Here is a 17,877-nt window from a genome sequence, read left to right on the forward strand (position 1 = left end):
AAGGCCTGGAGTGGATTCTGTGAGAGAAGTTGCCAGCAGGGTTGGGGAACTGAGGTCTAGAGAGGGAGAGCAGGATACTGGAAGCAGGAACCAGGGAGGTGGGCTTAGAAGTTCTCATAGTGGTGCATGAAGTGGGCTCGGTCCTGCCTGTTGACCAGCTGACAGGCCTTCTCTACATTCTTGGTCATGCCAGGAGGGCCACAGCTAAACACCCCAATCTTGTGCACCTGTTAGGCAATTAGAAAGAGAAGGAGAGACCTGGAGCCTTGTGATGCTCACTCTTTGAGGAAGAAACTTCTCCAGCTTAGCCAGAATGACCTGAGTTCTACCCCAGGCCCTGAGGAGGAGGCTTGAGCTGTGGGGGAAGTCCTCCTCTAACACTTTACCCCATCCTGGGGTCCAGTGGAATTCTCTATTCAGGATAGAGCTGCAGGATGCTTCAGGGCCAAGACGACCAGAGTCCCAGAGAAGGAGGGGTCAGACCAACCTGTGGGTGGACCTCTTGCAGGGAGTTGAAGAAGGGCTCAAAGGGGGGGCGGCCAAAGTGGGTGACAGAGCGCAGGCCCGTGAACAGACTCCGATTCAGCACTTTCTGGAAGTGTCGCTCACAGATGTACTGAGGAGGGAGGGATGGAGGAAGGTCACAGCCAGGCACACCAGGGTCAACTCTTAGCCCAAATGGTGGCTCACCTGGCCTGCCTGGCTGGCCCTGACCTTACCAACATGGTGGTCCTGAGGTCAAACTTCTCAGCCAGCTGGGTGATGTAGATGTGCACAGACACCAGGTCCTGGCAGTCATTCTCCTCTACCTCCCTGATGATGTCAGCCAGCCACTCGAACTGCCGCTGGGTCCGTGTCACCCAGATGAAGTAGATCTGGGGGCACAAGCTGGAGCTCAGGACCAGCCCAGCTCAGGCTCCCTGCATCCCTGGGACCTTCACCTGAGAGGCTGGGAAGCCTCAGACTGCCCACATACAAGAAAGCTCTGATCCCAGCCAGGCTTCTGAGGATCTGCTGGGGACAGATCCTTCTGGCTATCCCCCTACCTTCCCTCAGTTAGCAGCTGGAAAATTGGGTATGAACGCTTTTAGACTTGCACCTAAAAGCCAGGGCCTTTCCCTCATGCTCTTCTGCTGAGACTCTGGAACACAATCAGGATGCCTGTTCCCCATTTGAAGAATGGGAGAGGGACGCTCACCTTTTTACAGAGCATTTGGTTGCCCAAGGCTGATTTAAAGATCAGGTCTTTGAGGATGGAGGCAAAGGGGGTGACCCCAATGCCCCCTCCTACTAGTACTGACACCTCAAACTTATGCCACTCCTGGTGGCCCTCTCCGAATGGTCCATCCAGGTACAGCTGTCAAGAGAAGAGGAAGATGAGATGAGCCCAGCCACTCTCCAGCTCTGAGACCAGAAACAGATGGTGGAGGAAGCAGAAGAAGGATGGGGACAGAGCACCTAGTGTCTTCTGGGACACCCCAGCCCCCTCCCAACCCAACCTTCAAGTGTCTAGAGTACCTATTCTCAGGATAGGGAAGGCAAGGACCTTCTACTGATGGCAAAGGCCTCAAAGTGGGGTTCCCAGTGATGGGTACCTTTGGGTATCTGGCACAGCCTTGGCTTGTCAGGGGTGAGTAGATCTCCCTGAGGCGAGTAGTCCAGGGCCCCACAGCCCGAATGTGCAGGCTGAGTGTGTCCTCATGGGGAGCAGAGGTCAGCGTGAATGGGTGGTATTCATTGGTCCCCAGAGCCAGGCAAGCAATCCGCACCCACTGCCCTGACTTGTACTCAAAGTCCTGGGGCCGCTCAAACTGCAAATGGGTCACTCCTGGAAGTCATGGGCAAGAAAAGGCATAGATGATAAGGCCTGCTCCTAGTACCTGAGGACTGACAGGTATCTGTTCTCTACATGCTCCTAGGCCCAGGGAGTGTTACATGGTCACATGATCTGGGCAAATGGGTTCTTGTGTCTGAGAGTAGGAAGATTCCCTTTTCTGTTTTCTGGTTAACATAAGAGTTGGGCTTCTCTGCTCCCTTGTTCCAGCCCCTCTCTTCCTCTCACCACCCTCTCCCTGCAAAGGCCCAGGCCCTGAATTCTAGCTGGTGGAGTGGAGGGACCTTAGGCTCTCCAGGGACCATCTCAGTGTTTATCATACCTCCTCCATTTGAGGGTAACCACTGTGATGAGTCCTGTCTGCATGCCTGCTACGTATCATTTATCTAATGTTTTTCTTTAAATTGACTTATTTTTCAATCCAATTTATCTTGACGAGAAACTTTATCACTAAGGTAAGGTACTGAGTAGAAAGCCACGTGTTTTATTACCAAATCTCAGCTGGGTACTGTTTGTTGCCTGGCTACAGTTGAGTCTCAGGTCTGATAAATCTTTATTGAAAAAGGAAGCTAGCAAATACTGAAGCATATCAAAGGCATACCTACACCACTTCCAGACTTGGTCCTAAAATAATCTTGATTGAAATGAGATTAATTTTCTTGCAGTATGAGTCTTGAAGGTTAGACAACCTGGGACACCTAATATCATCATCCACCACCCTCCACGGTAATATGAATCCTCACTTAGGCTAACCCTGACCCTCAATAACAGGCTGGCAATCAGGGCCATTTGGCTGTCTCTGAAGGTGCTGTTCTAAGAGGACATATGGTTCCCTGCCCTGTACTTCTGCACCCAGGCCACACATGTGGGGGTTATTCTCATTCTTAAACCCCTCTGCTTCTCTTTCAGGCATCTTTTCCCATAGTCACTTCTCATTGTCTGCAAGTCTCTTTTGGAGATAAGCACAGCCCTTTCTGAGGCTGCATTTCTATCAGGAAAGCTTCAGGAATCCCAAAGTGGGTATCAGAAATGATGATGGGGATCAGAAGGACTAGTGTGCTTCTCCTGTGTTGGGGAGCTGGAGTCAAGCCGGGCTGGTACCTGAAGGCAGCAGTTCCACTTTCACCACGCTGATCTCCACCTTCTTCCGGCTCAGGCTCACCAGCTTGTCTCCCCCATAGATAATTGCTGGGACCAGGAAGTAGATGTGGAAACTGGGCAGCTGGATCAGAGCGTAGCTGCCATGGATGATGAGCTGCAGACAGGGCCAGTTAGTATACCTCAAGCCTAGTCAGGTCCCCACCCTGCACCCCGCCTCTTGCCCGGTTACTTCCCTCCCAGGCACCAGGGTAGATGGGGCTGCAAATACTTGAGTCTGGGTTTCAGATCTCAGGGTCTCAGTCTGAGATCTTGGATCTAATTTCCCAGCTCCATCCTTTACTGCCACTCCCATCCTGAGTACTCTCCTCCATGCCTGTTGCTGCCCAGAGAATCCCTCACCAGGGCATAAAGCAGGACATAAAGGTGGTGGGTCAGCCAGAAGCCCCGGAAGCTGCGGTGGCGGAAGTGGTGAGAAGCGAAGACATACATGATGGCCAGGATCAGGAGCAGGAGGACCCCTGTCATACCTGAGAACAAGAAGACAAGTTCAGTGACTAGTCAGTATCTCAGCCTGGGCTGAAAATAGACACAGAATATTCCCCATTCTGCCCTCCTTCCTCTCTCATCCTTAGAATGGCCTGCCTGGAGAGGCTAGAGCCGGGGCTTGTGCAGCAGGCTAGAAAATGAACCAGGGGCCAGTAAAGACCCATGTGTATATAAGGAAATGGAGGCAAAAGTAGAAGCCCTCAGACAGAATCCCCAGATCCCATATAGAGCCCCAGTCCCTACCTGGAACTGTCTCAAAGAACCACCAGTAGTACTTCTGAGGAAGCTTAGACCTGTGGGGCAAAGACACATTGAGCCTCTGAGATACACTGAGGCAGGAGGGGCTCCACCGCTGTCATACACAGTCTAACTGTTCCTGCTGGCCCTGACTGCTGAGGTTACTAGGCCTCCACCTAGATGACAATTAGTATATCTCAAGCGATTCTTCCAAGGAACATGGCACCCAGCCTCCCCCAGTTCTACCTTTTGCACGCTCAGCAAATTTTCCTCCCATGTTATCCTAAATTCTCTTACTGCAGTTGACTCTTGTTTCCTTGAGTGCTCGGTTCATTATTTTGTATCCATAAAGACAGAGATTTATGTTTTTGTTTTTGTTTTAAATTTTGTTAGTTGCCAGTGGATTTTTTACTTTATTTCTTTACTTATATGTGGTGGTAAGGATCGAACCCAGGGCCTCACACATGCCAGGCAAGCGCTCAACCACTGAGCCACAACCCCAGCCCCTAGATTTATGTTTTGTTCACCACTCTATCCCTAGGTTTACAGCTATACCAGGCACACAGTAAATTCTCAGTAAGTATGTGTAGAATGATTCCATGTATCTTAACATCCCTACTCTTTGGCACCTGGCTGGATACCCAGGACATGGTCCATAAATGTTTGCCCAATGAATAGATGGTAAGCGGAAATGGCAAGCTGTGTGTCAAGTACATGCACAAAGAGTATCCAATCATCTTCTAAACATCTTTCCTAGCCAATCATAGTCAGCTTCCTTAAGGCAAGGAAATCACCTTTCAGTTTCCCTCAGTGGGATAACTTTGCACCTTCACTCAGTGAGAAGCTGAGGATCTTTGGCTATCTCTTTTCTATTACACCTTCCAGCCCACCCAGGAGACCCAGGGAGCACCTTCCCCAGAACTGACCCATCATTCACAAAGACGTTGGGGAATACACAGGCCATCAGGCTGAGAGGGCTGATTGAGAAGATGTAGATATTGAGCGCGTGGCCAGCACTGTGCAAAACTGAAAAAGACAATATCAGAGAGAGATGCCAGCCAGGGCTGACTCTACCTTTAGTCCAGAGTGGGAGAGACAGCACCAGAGGAGAGAGAGAGGTATAAAGAGCTCCAGCCTTCTCACTGTTTCCCCCAAAACTAGACCTATGGGGCTGAAGCAAAGGGGAGAAGGCCAGGAGCCACATACTGGCCAGGATAACAGCACCCATGGCAATCCAACGATGGAAGTCCACAGCAGCATCAAAGGGCACGTATCGATTGAGGAAGGTCTCTCTCAGGAAGGTGATGAGGTTGCGACACATAGTTAGCAGTATGTAGGAATACATGAAGGAGATGCTGGCTGCTGTTCCTCGTGACAGGATGATGCCCACATAGGTGGTCTCTTCAATGTCCGTGGGTGGTGAGGCAAAGGCATAGTCTGGGGCCAGAGATGGGTAGATCAGCATGGCCCAAGATGCATGGTCATGAGCCCAAGTCAGAACACCTGGCCTCTTCCATCCAGGCACTGAGGACCAGGAAGAACAACCAGAGGGCTCTCCATTCCTCCCTGAGGGGCAGGGCCTGCTCCCTGCCCACTGCCCACAGCCTGAAGCTCTTACAGTAGGCACGCTCTGCAAACAGGCCCACACAGATGGCTGAGAAAACTGTGATGCACACAATATGGCGCCGATAGTTCTCCACAAAGCGCTTGAACTGCTGCAGCTTCTGGGCCAGGAGGCCTCGTGGCATCTTCTCCTGTAGTGCCTCTGTGTACAGCCGGGGAGAGGACCCCACCACCCTGTACCGGTGGGAGGCAGGGTGCTGGTGAGAGAGGAGTACCCTGGCCTTCCCTCAGTGCCTATGAGAACCAGGGTCAGGATGGACAAAGGAAGAAAGGCAGCCTCCCACTCCCCCAACTCTACTTCCATCTTCACTTGCTCTATCCATCCCCTCTTCTGTTTCTCCATAACTCTACCTCTTCTTCCTTCTCCTCTTTCTTTTGTCCTTCCCCTGTCCTGCTCCCTATACAGGCCCACCACTGTGCCCAAGGAGTCAGGAGTCAGGTGACCCCTTACTACCATCTTGGTGTTGCTTCTGAGCCAGGGCCCTTGCCTGAAGAACGGGTATAGAGATTAACACTCTAGCCCCAGTCATCTAGTGGGATAAGTGGAATGAGCCTCAGAATGATCCCTTTTAGTCAAGGAGGTGTGGGCAGGACCCAGAGGCCCTGAGACTTCTCTTCATGTCTCTTTGGCCCCAGAGATCCGGAAAACACTCACTTTTTGCCAAACCTCTTCTTTATCCCAGAGCCTCCCAACTCTGGAGCTTCTGAAGCAGGGAGTCCCGGTTCCTGGGAGCAGGAGCTGAAAAAAGAAAATGGAGCCTGTGTCTTAAAACCCAGGAGAAGAAACTGTCGGTTCAAAGCTTGGGGCAGAGGCAAACCAGGGAGCAAGGGGAGAATGACTATAGTCTTCTCATCTGTTCTGTAGGATGACTCCAGCCTGGAGTGGCAGGAAGAGAGACAAAGTCCTGAGCAGTATGGGGTGTGGGAGGAAGCTGTAATTTGGGCTGAAACTGACCATGGTGATAAGAACTACTTTCAGAGGGCAAATATCTGACCCTGGGGATTGATTGGCCAGCCCTACTTCCTTCATTCTCTGCAGGAGACCTAGTTAAGGAGACCTCCCTGTTCCTTATTCCTGTTTACCATTTCCTAGGATTCCGAGTGATGAATGAGACTCGACAGTTGATGTTTTGTTTAAAGATATCTCCAACACCTGGAAAGGAGAACAGAGGCTGGACTGGGTTTCCCATGAGGGCAGTGGGGTGATGGAGGGTGGAAGACTGACCTCTCCTCCCCATCCCTCTGCAAAGGCTACCAAGGCACTTGCTGGTGACTTAGTCATATCTGACCCTGCTCTGCTCTCTTTCCACATAAAGCACCCGCAGTACATTGGGAAGACAATGTGGCAACTTTGTGCTATCAGAAAAAAAGGGAGCCTCTGGGCAGACGCAATCCTGTATGTCCTTTGTGTAAAAAAAAAAAAAAATAGTGCTTCCTTCACTGGCCAGATACACCTCAGGTCAATGCCTGTGGCTTTAGCAGTGTGTTGCTGGATTTCAGTTGCCCCTTGGCCTCAGTAAGCATCTTCGTGCAGTATACAACTTGTATATCCATATATGATGCCCTGAATACATGTGCCTGGCTCAGAAGGCACCAAGGACTCAGAAGAATAAGACCTAGGTACTGTCCACCATGAGTTCTTATTTTGAAGACTGCCATTTCCTAACTCCAACAATTCCTTACACACTCACATACCTCCACCTCTACCTTTGACACAGAGCTGTGTGAAGCGAAGCTCATTGTCATGGTCCCGAAGCATGAAGTGAAAGTCTTCCCATGTTAGCTCCTCCTTGTCCTGGAAGCCAGACTCTCGAAACATGGACTCCACCACCTCAGCCAGCTGTGCCTTGGACAGGCAGTTGTTGGAGATCTCAATGAAGGACCTGTGGAGGACCAGAGACAGAGATCAGTCCAATGAGGTCAGACTTGGACAGGTGCAGGGTGAGGCAGCTCAAGATTACCTAAGGTGTACTACAAGTGACCTGGGAAATGGCCCTGAGAAGATGCTCATCTGGCCTGAAGTTGACACTAATGTGGTTAGGGTGTTCAAAATATAGAACAGAATTGAAAGTGACCTTGACTAGTAAGAAAAAGCAGCCTTTGAACCAGAGGGCATCTACCACTGGGAATAAATATCCACTTAGTGCGTGGACATATCCATTGTGTGCCACAGCCCTGTCTCATGATGGGCTTTCTGCCACTTCCCATAGCTACCCCTGGGCTCCCACTTTGACATTCCAGTGAAGGCACCAGACAGTAGGGTGGGGAGATATAGCTGTGATGGCTACTGTTTCCTAGGGCAACACTCTAGGGCACAGGCAGGTGTGTCTCCACACCTAATCTGACAGCACCCAAGTGGTAGCTACAGTGGCCAAACTCTTTCCTTAGGTTGTGCTTTGGGACAAAAACCAACCAGGCGAGAATGTGCAAATCCACCAGAAAAAGACCTGGGCTACATGGCAAGAACTGCCATCACATTAAAAAGCATCATCTCACTGAGGCTCAGCAAGAACCATACTGAGTTACAGGGCAAGAAAGTGGGAACTCAGCCCTCGGTGATCAGGGCCTTCTCCTGCATTCCTAGGAGCTGTGTGAAGCACCAAGGGCTGGGCTGGCAATGACACACAAGGGAGGTACAGACTGAAATTAGCTTTGAGAAGCCTACATCTAGTTGGGGTATCTGGAATTTGGCAGGTAAGGGGCATGCTTAAAGAAAGAAAAGAGTGAAAGAGAACAGAATTGTTACAAGATCTGCCAGGCACAGTGGCACATGCCTGTAATCCCAGCGGCTCGAGAAGCTGAGGCAGGAGGATTGTGAGTTCAAAGCCAGCCTCAGTAATGGCGAGGCACTAACAACTCAGTGAGACCCTGTCTCTAAAGAAAATAAAATACAAACTAGGGCTGACAATGTGGCTTAGTGGTCGAGTGCCCTGTGTTCAATCCCCAGAAACCAGCCCCCCTGCAAAAACAAAACAAAACAAAAGAATTATTACAAGAATCTAGGCTGCTGTATTTATGCTATTTATTCATTTACTCATTTCACTTTGTCTTATTTAGTTAACCATGTGTGGAATGCTTGCTATGTGTCAATCTCTGTGTGGAGGAAGCCTATTCAACAAGGAACACAGAGAGATGAGTCTCACCCTATGGCAAGGTATTATCTTCAGAAATGCGAAATCGATGATACTCAAAGCTGGTCTTTATCAACACACCAAAACCAAAAATGGCTTAAGAAACAGGAAGAAAGAAGGGTTCGAATATAGAGGAACTTTCCTATTGTTTCTTCTCCTATTGTGGTGATTGATATTAGAGAGTGACCAAGGTCATCCTTGCATTATTTCGTTGTGTAAAGCAGTTTTGGTTATGTGGTAAAAGAGTTTACAGAGACCCAAAGGCATCTAAAGGGATTAAATAGTCTTCTGTTGTTGTTCATATTGGTATTAGTTGTTTTGTTTTTTGTTTTTTTTTTTTGGCTTGTTTATTTGCATGTCGTTTAAAAGTAGGGAGACTTTCCTGGCTGCTGTTGACAGTGCAGGTATAGACCCTGCTTGAGGCAGGTAAACCTTTGAAGCCTGGTGTTCTAAGAATCTAGCATGCAGTGTCCAGGTCACCTTTCAACATAGATGGCCAACTAGCTGCCTCTCCTGCCCTCCTCTGACCTGACCTGTTTTTCTGTTTAAAATGTCCAGGACGTCTCAGGATTGGAAGGGCCCACCTCGTACCGCATCATGGTGAAGAATTCATCCTTGGAGAGGAAGCCATTCCCATCCAGATCATACATGGTGAACATCAGGCGGGATTTATCTTCCGGGGAGCCTGGGGGAGACAGGGAGATGCAAACCACCTCCCCATGTGGAGACCTTTGATAACTCAGATGGCCTGCTGTCCCTGGCCTCCTACCTTTCATGAAGACCACCAGGATGTCCAGGAACTCCCGGAAGGACAGGTAGCCATTACCATCCTTGTCAGCCAGAGAGAACATGGACTCCACAAACATGTCCTGGGGCTTGAGGCCCAGGGACTCGGCAAACTCAGCCCTGCTCAGCTCACAGGTCAGGGCCTGCCGCACCTTCTGGGATGAGTCCAGGGGCAGGGTCCCTGCATCTGCCTGGTTGATGTCCAGCACCTGTACTTGGGCAACAGCAGAGGAAGGGAGAGAAGGGCATAAGGCCTGGACTGGAAGCAGTTCAGTGACTGTTCACATTTCCCCAGGGTACATTTCAGAAAGGCTGAGCCTAGATGCTTAGATATATTGACTTGAGCCTCTGCTTTCCTATGGTGGGGGTGAGGACTGAATCTCTAGCATCCTGCCCACTTCTCCCTGGAATCAAGCACCATATGATGGGGGTGGTGATGACAGAAGGAAAGTGGAGAGCAGGGGTGAGTGGTAAAGTTGGGAAATGGAAACTGAAAGAGCTTATGCTGGGGACAGATGTTAATCACAGACAGGGTGAACAGGCAGGAAGAGACTCGGGCTATGCTTTCATGCCAGTTCAGATAGGGCTGCCATGTACCTATGATTTTGTCTCTGCCCATGTGCAAAGAGTTTAAAAGTTACATGTAACTTCCATTTTTTTAAACACCTATGACTTACCAAGCACATCAGCTAAGCACTACATATAGAACAGTGTTTTCCAAAATTGAGCTAGCCCAAGGATCAGGAGAGCTTATTAAAACACAGACTGCTGGGTCCCACCCCCAGAGTGCTTCCTTCAGTTTCTTTGGAGAGGGGCCTGAGAATTTTCATTTCTAACAAGTTCCCAGGTGAGGTTGATGCTGCCAGTCCAGGGGCCAACCTCTGAGAGCATGCCATGTAAACTATTTCACTGGATCCTCACAACACCACCAGAGTGGGATGGATACAATTTTAATCACTCTTTCAGAGGTGAAGAAGTAGAGATACAGATCTAAAATAATGTAACTTGTCTATGATCATGTAGCATGTAAGCAGCTCAGCTGAGATCCAAACAAGGATGTCTGTCTCCAGCCCAAAGAGTGGAAGCTAGTCCACTCAAGTGGGGTCCTATCCAGCCTAGGTTGGCCCCATCCCCTGGTCTGGGCCCATCTCCAAAGGCACAAGGCATGGCACCTGAGCAAAAAGGTGTCTGAAGAAGATCTCCAGGATACGCCCACGCTGCTGCTTGGTCACAGCCTTCCTGAACAGCTCACTCTCTCCCATCTCAGCCACGTGGAGGTCCAGAGCCCAGAACATACAGAGGCCTTGCAGTTGCTGCACAAAGACACCCCGCTCCTCTTCACTGGTAAATAGCAGCACCTGGGTGAAAGAAATACCCTGCCACACTTGGGAGTTCAAGTTTCCTGTCCAGCCTCTCCTTGAAGGACACTGGGTTGAAGGAAGGAGAGAAAAGCTCTTCCCTGTCTATCTGGGCTGAACCAAGTGAATGGCCTAAGGGGTAAAGTTGAGTCTGGGGCCTCTGAAAGGAGTCCCTGTTCCCAGCATAGCCCTTTACAGGTGATCTCTGTAGTTGAGGATGAGGTGGCCTGAGAGGACTTGCTTATGAGAGGAGAGATGTGCAAAAGCAGCCCAGGTCAGGGAGGCAGGACAAGCTGTACCAGGTCATACTCCTTGGGGATCTTGAGCAGCAGAGTGCGGCACCCACGGTTGCTGGACAGGATGAGGTTGACTTGCTGCAAGGGCTGCAGCTGGATGGTGCGGAGCACAGTGAGACGTCTGTCAAGGACCTGTAGGCACCTGTCTGGAAGCAGCTGGATGGTGATGGGACAGCTCTTCTCCTTGGGGCCTGGCCACTCCATTGCTAGGGAAGGGATGATTTGGCAGTAATTAAGCAGACATCCTTAGGCCTATACTGCTCTACAAATCTGAGAAGATACCCTAAAGCCTGTTTTTTGCCCCACTTTGTAACTTGGTTCTTTGTCTCAGGCCTCCCATCCTCCCATCTTCCTTTATTTCCTTCAGCCTCATCTCACCTGTCACTCCATCTTTGACTGCTTCTATCTCCACACTCTCTTTGCCTTTCTTTTGTAGTTTCTTGCGCTCTTGGTTCCGCAAATGAGCCACCATCCCAGAGATAACCAAACTCACTGACAGGAATCAGAAGAGGTCAGTGGGGAGGAGAACCCTTCAACCACAGCTTCAGTGGGTAAAGAGGGTGCTGCCCCTACTTTCCTAAGAGCCTTTGAGCATGGCCTCAAACTGCCCAGGAGCTAGCCCTGTAGGTCAACAGGTAATGAGGGGATGGGCCAGTTTGTGGGGAAGAGGGGGCCAGACGAAGAGAAATAGGGAGGGGCCAAAAAGCTCACCTAATGGAAAGCAGCAGAGAGCCACAATGATGAGGCCATAACCAGGACCACTGCCCTTGAAGTAGTCAAGCACGGTAAGGGGTGCACAGCGGGGCAGGCCCTTGGTTGTGAGCTGCTGGGGCTGCGGGCAAGGTGAGCCTGGGGAAGAGGGCATGAAGACCTCAAAGTCCAAGGGTCATACTCCTTGGGCAGGTCTCCTTCTCCTCTTGGAAAGGACCCAGGTGTCCTCCACCCTCCCCAGGCCCACTTCTTTAAAACTTGTTCCCTCTGAAAGATCCCTTCCACATCCCATTTCTCTGCATCCAAATAGCTTGACTGCAGGGTGCAGTCCTCCTAGCAGTCCTGTCTACTCTATGGGGACCAGCCTAATATAGACCTCTCAGTCCAACCCTGGACTGCACCGAGTGATTCTCCCCCACAATCTGGATCCTTCTCTGGCTACTTTCACTTGTGTTCTCCAGGGCCACTGACCATTATGCCAGACAAAGACATTGGGCTGTAGGACACTGGGGTCCACGTTGGTGACGGCTACCAGCACATCCCTCAGGGTGGTGTTTCTGATGCCTGCAATCTCTTCCTTGGTGAACAACCTGAGTTGGGGAAAGATGGAGTTGGGTGGGAAGGGAATGCAGGCCTCCAGCAACCCAGGCTCAAGGACCCAGAAAAGAAAATAAACCCGAAGGGAATGGAAATGATGTGGTAGGCCAACTGGGAATCAAGGGCCTATGGGAGCATTCTAAGGCCAGGCCAACATGGAGTATGAGGTGGGCCCCGGGCAGGCCTTACCCATTCCTAGTGTTCTCAAACCAATAACGGTCGCCATCCCGTAGCCGCACGAACTGGCTGAGAACGATGTTACTGAACAGAGGTCCAGGGTCCCCATAACTCTCTAGGAGCCCACCCAGGAGTAGCTCTAGCCGAGACAGGTCCTGGTTGTATAGGGCAGCTGTGGCCTGCAACACCTGGAAATAACGTGTGTGTATGTATGTGTGTGTGCTATATTGGAAAGGGTAACCACTCTTGCCCCATCCCTCAGACACAGAACCCCAGAAGCTGCCTGCTACTCAGGCCTGGAAAGAGGTTCCTGTTCCTAGGCAGCCCCCATCAGGTGGTCACAGTCTGGTGGGAGGACCAATGTGTCCCTAGCCATGGTAAGACCCTTGTCAGGAACTTGAGGGCCATACCATTACTACTCAGACTGCCTGGCCACTATAATTAGCAGTTTCATGGCCACCAACCTAATGAGGTAGGACCCTGAAGGAAAAGGACTATAGTACCCCACGGAGGGGCCATTCTTCCCCAGTGGTACAGGGTAGTAGCAAGGACCATATTCTGGAGTCAAATGGCTGAATTTAAATCATGCCTCTAGAACTCACCATTATAATGGGAACATTGATAGTATAGACATTAAAATATTCTTATGTGGATTAAATGAATAGCTTATATAAAGAATTTGGAACAGTATTGCCACAGGAAAGCTTTAGCTGCTACTATTATTATTACTACTCCTGACCTTAGGGTCCACATTGGGATTGAGGCCACTCCAATTCTTTGGGGCCTCCAATCCCAAGGCTAACAGGGCCTGAGTATAGCTGGGTAGCCCCATGTCTCGGCCACGTTGGATGCTGCTGGCCACATAATCCGTGCGGGAGAATTTGCCAGGGCCAGGCCAATAATCTGAGGAGAGACAAGACCACACACTCAGTTCTCCCAGTCCTTCTTTTCCCTGCAGCCTACATCTGGCTGTTGAACCCTCTCCCCAACCCCAGGCTCCAGCAGTCTCCTATATGAAGTCTGTGTTCATACTAATCTTGACTTGATGTGGGGCCAATGTCACCATGTGTGATCAAGGCAGTTTTTCTGATAAAAGCCTTCCTCTAAGACTCAAGATGTTTCTAGACACGAAATGGAAAATTCCCTGCCCTATTCCTCCCTAACTTCAAGACAGGGCTGGATTAAAACCGTTAGAGACCTAACTAAACACCAAAAGATTGTGGTACCATCCCTGTCCCCATACTCAGATATAATTAATTTAAAATAAAAGCAACCCAAAACTAAGAAAAATGCTCAATGTTTGTTTTCTTCTAATGACTATTTGAAGTCTGCATGTGTATCTATGTTTCTGCCCTATGGCTACTGTAGGTCTACCTGTTGATCCCTAGTCTCCCTGGCCTCTAGCCCCTATCCCTTCTGGATCTGAGCTTACCCCTCAGGTCTTCAATTACTATCCTGTCCTCCAGTTCTGAAATCTGGGACGCCATTCCCAGCAGCAGCTGATTCACCTCCTGGACGCTGTTCAGATTGGGGTTCTGGAAGTAAATAATACACTCAAAATAGACTACAGAGCCCCTTCCCAAAAGTCTTCACCCTGGACCACTGCAGCACTCTAAAGGCCCTTGGTCAGTTGCAGTCAGAGTCTCTGTCTGTCTGTCTGTCTCTCTCTCCCCCTCTCTCCCTCCCTCCTTCTCTGAGATAGGGTCTTAATATGTTGCCCAGGATGGCCTTGAACTCCTGGACTCAAGGTGATCCTCCTGCCTCAGCCTCCAAGTAGCTGGGATTACAGGTATATGCCACTGTGCTCAGTACTCCCAGATTCTCTTGAGCAATTATCCCAAAATAATTTTTCTCTGCCCTTCACCTTCCACCAAACTGAAGCAGCAACACCCGAAAACTGAAATTGTTTTTTTTTCTAAATGGATGAAGATTGTCTTCCACCCACCATACTCTCCTTAACCCCAAGCTGACCTCACGAGTCCAATAGCTGTTGCAGACCCTGAGAGCTGGAGAACTGCCAAAACCATTGTTCACGACCTTCCGAAAATGACAACTGGAATTTCTGAAATGGGGAATCAAGAGCAAGTTAAGGAAATTCAGGTCAGAAGCTAAGATGGGGTTGAATCAGGTGAGTGGACTCAGTGGGGGTTGGCCAGTATGGAAGGATGTCCCATTAACTTCATTGAGCATAGCAAGGATTTGGCAATATATCTTTACTGAAGACAGAATGAGCTCTGTCTGCCCAGGGCTGGGAGGAAGGAGGGTGACCCAACTGCTGGACAAATCCTACACTCAGCAGCCGAAATTCTGTCATTAGGAAAGCTGGGGAGATTTCCCTAAGACCAAACCTCCCACCACAGGGTCCTGTGTCAGGCTCCCAAATTCTGCTTCTCTTCCTCAGTGAAAAGTGGAGGTGTGTGAAAGGTCCCAGGCCCAGAAGACTGCTCATTTAGCACCTCTTGCCAGGGAACTGTGCTGCTCCCAATGCCAATGCTCCCTCACCTCATGTAGACACCAGGGGGCACCATGGTGGAGAAGAACTGCTCAGAGGCCACAACGAACTCAGGGGAGATGCTGGGGTCCGTGAAAGGACGGTATCCTGAAGGAAACCGGTCACAAAGGAGATAGGATCCTTACCCCCTCATCCTCCAACCACATGCCTGTACCTATTTTCTTTTCCCCACAATTCTTCAGCCCAGGTATTCCCCAATTCCTTCACCTGCATACTCCGGGGGCGTTTGCTGCAGGAAACTGGGCAGCCACTCATACAGAGCGATATTCTGAGAGAGGAGAGAGGAGAGGTGCATTTTGGATCTGGTGGGGCCACCAGAGAGCTGAGCCCAAGGAAAACAGGTGCAGAGCTGAAGACTCAGCAGGGGCAGTCCCTGGAGAGGCAACGCAAACAGGAGAAGTACCTGGCCTGTGCCCCACAAGGAACGAGAAATGGGGGTGGGAGAGTCGGTAAAAATAATCACAAGCAAAATCTCTCCTGTAAGTAGCACTGGGCCTCCTTATCATTGATAGGGGCTTTTACTAGACATTAGCTCCCAAAGAAGAGGAGCCTCCAGGAAAGCAGCATTTCTGGGTGAGGGTGGTCGCAGGGTGAAAAACTGTGCCGGGAAGCAGAATCTCCAGTGGACTTTCACGTGGGTGGGCAGCCGAATGAGAGGTTCTGCTGACCTGGTAGGTGGCGATGACCTTCTTGCGTGCGTGCTGGAACAGCTCCTCGTCTCCCCAGTGCGGGTGCTCCTGGGCCAGCCTCTGCGCGCACAAATTGTGGTAGCGGAACCAGAGCAGGCCCAGAGCCTGCAGGAAGGGCTCCCGGTTTCCTCGCTGGGCTCCGAAGGCTGCATAGACATGGGGGGTGCACACCAGGAGACAAGGCGCTAAGTAACCTCAGGGAGCCGAAACTCACAAACCCCGGCCCGCCCTGGCTCCCACCAACCGCGGGCGCCCTGACAGCTCCACCTAGCACCCTTGCGCGGCCCCCGCAACCTCACCGTACAATCCCTGGGATCCGCGCTGCCCGGTAGCGGGGTCGGGCGCCGTCCACATGAGCAGCGGGTCCTGCGAGTCCCGAGGGAAGGCGGGGTCGGGCCCTGACGCCAGCTGTCCTCCAGAGAAGCTCCTCAGAGCATCGCTCCAGGAATGAGAGGAGCCATAAATGGCGCTGCCGTCCAGCCAGCCGGTCACCTGGTTGGTCTACGGGGGACAGGGTGGACGAGCAAGAATCAGGGAGTAGAGATGAGCAAGGAAAGACCTGAGGGTGACGGAATGGGAGGCTTCCCCTGCCCTAGATCCAGCCCTTCAGCTGGCAGCCTGGCTGGCCTCACCAGGTCCCGGGGATTGCTGGGGCTACGCCCGGTCTCCGGGTCCCAGCGGCTCCTCTGGAAGGGTAGCACCACGTTCCCCCGCTGGTCTGGATCGAACACGGGGTCTCCGGGCGGGATGTGGATATTGAGGAATTCAGCGGGACAGCCGGGCATTTCCACACTCACCAGGTCTGACAGCACGTGGTAACCTGGGAGCGTGGGGCCAAACAAGTGAGTTAAACTGTACTCTCCCGCCCTACCTACGACCAGGGAGTCCTCCAAGGGTTCTCAGGAGCTAAAAGAATTAAGTCACAAGTCGGAAAGCAAGCTCTGCCGTCAGTTTTGAGGCTTAGCCCTAGGAAGCCTCAATTTTCTAATATGTCAATGAAAATATAGTATCCTTTCCCAATGTTTTTGCGTGAACCAAATGAAATGATTAATATAAGTAATTTCCCAAGTCAGTCCCCACCCTCTAGTGGCAAAGTAGTTATCATCACCTGGGGAGGAAAGCGGTAGTTCTTAGAGCTATAATGGGGTCCAATGGTGCTAATGTGTTTAGGGTAGGATTAAAAGAAGGATCAGGGAAACAAGTATCCCTGCATCGTCACCCCAAATACTTCCAAGATGAAGGCAGACTCAAATGTTGCGGGTAGGGTAAGGTGGGAGACAAAGTAGGAATCTCGGGTCTCCTTCCGACCTTCTCCCCAGGCAGAGCTCCTGGTTAACCCCAGCGGGTTTTTGTTGTTGTTTGCACTCACCAAAGAATACCCCCAGCACTGTGCGGTTGCGGAGCGATGCCAGGCCGGCTCTGCCCTGTGTTGCTGCGTTGCTTAGCCTGCGCGGGTTGGGCAACAGCGGCTCCTCCAGAGCCTGATATACCCCGTCAGCGTAATTGGCAGGTACTAGACGCTGCAGCCTAGACCCTGCAAAACGCAGGGAACCGGGCTCTGTCAAAACACTCAGACCCCCTTCTACTCCAACCATTTTTTTTCTTTTCTTTTCTCTTTCTTTCTTTCTTTCTTCCTCTCTCTCTCTCTCTCTCTCTCTCTCTCTCTCTCTCTTCTGCCTTTCGCCTCCCTCAAACTTCCACCTGTACTGATAGGATCCCATCTCCCCTGGGTCTCCTGATCCCAGCAGTGCATAAGTGTGGCGCGTGTCCCGCTTCCAACACTGCACTGCTTTTTCTCACAGGGGCTGCTGCGCCCCTGCGCTCCACCCACCTGGGCCCCAGGACTTACCAGCAGCACCACGCTGGTGGTGCCTCAGATTGTTGAACCAACCATCAAAGCGCTGCACTTCCCAGGGCAGTGAGGGTGCGTCCTGGCCGCCTGTGGGCACAGAGAGCATTCTCAGCACTAGCTTTCCAGTGACCTCTCCAGGACCCGACTGGCTTGGCCATGTCGCCAAGCTCCCCAACGGGATTCAAGGGGCGATACTTGCGATGTCCTGGGTATCCCATCCAGCTGGCCTGGACAGAGATCTGACTCCATATTCCAGCTACTGGAAGCCGCTTTGCCTGCACTTCTTCCTTCTCACACCCCCCTGGGTAACACCTCGCAGCTAGAGAAACCCGATACTTACTGGCTGGATCCAGGAGTCCCGTCAGCAGAGCTCCCAGGAGCACTAGTGCCTCTGGACTTGCTCGGAGCATACTGACCTTGCAGTCTG

The 17,877-nt window shown here is 51.1% G+C and overlaps 1 protein-coding gene across 1 annotated transcript; it reads right to left on the reverse strand.

Moving 5' to 3' along the window:
* Positions 1-104: 104 nt before the first annotated feature.
* Duox2 (dual oxidase 2) lies at positions 105-17,860 on the reverse strand. The gene is given in 33 exon segments (XM_071607321.1): positions 105-227; positions 488-616; positions 720-875; positions 1,199-1,357; positions 1,596-1,828; positions 2,936-3,089; positions 3,335-3,462; positions 3,725-3,774; positions 4,645-4,744; positions 4,925-5,155; positions 5,337-5,515; positions 5,997-6,080; positions 6,425-6,494; positions 6,998-7,224; positions 9,064-9,157; positions 9,242-9,467; positions 10,431-10,616; positions 10,916-11,118; positions 11,291-11,404; positions 11,624-11,761; positions 12,095-12,213; positions 12,410-12,585; positions 13,137-13,300; positions 13,830-13,932; positions 14,369-14,459; positions 14,900-14,996; positions 15,117-15,177; positions 15,578-15,744; positions 15,898-16,099; positions 16,231-16,418; positions 16,968-17,132; positions 17,448-17,537; positions 17,791-17,860. Coding segments are annotated over 33 exon segments (4,677 nt in total).
* Positions 17,861-17,877: the final 17 nt, after the last annotated feature.

Source organism: Marmota flaviventris, chromosome 2, assembly GCF_047511675.1.
Source record: "Marmota flaviventris isolate mMarFla1 chromosome 2, mMarFla1.hap1, whole genome shotgun sequence".
Lineage (NCBI taxonomy): Eukaryota > Metazoa > Chordata > Mammalia > Rodentia > Sciuridae > Marmota > Marmota flaviventris.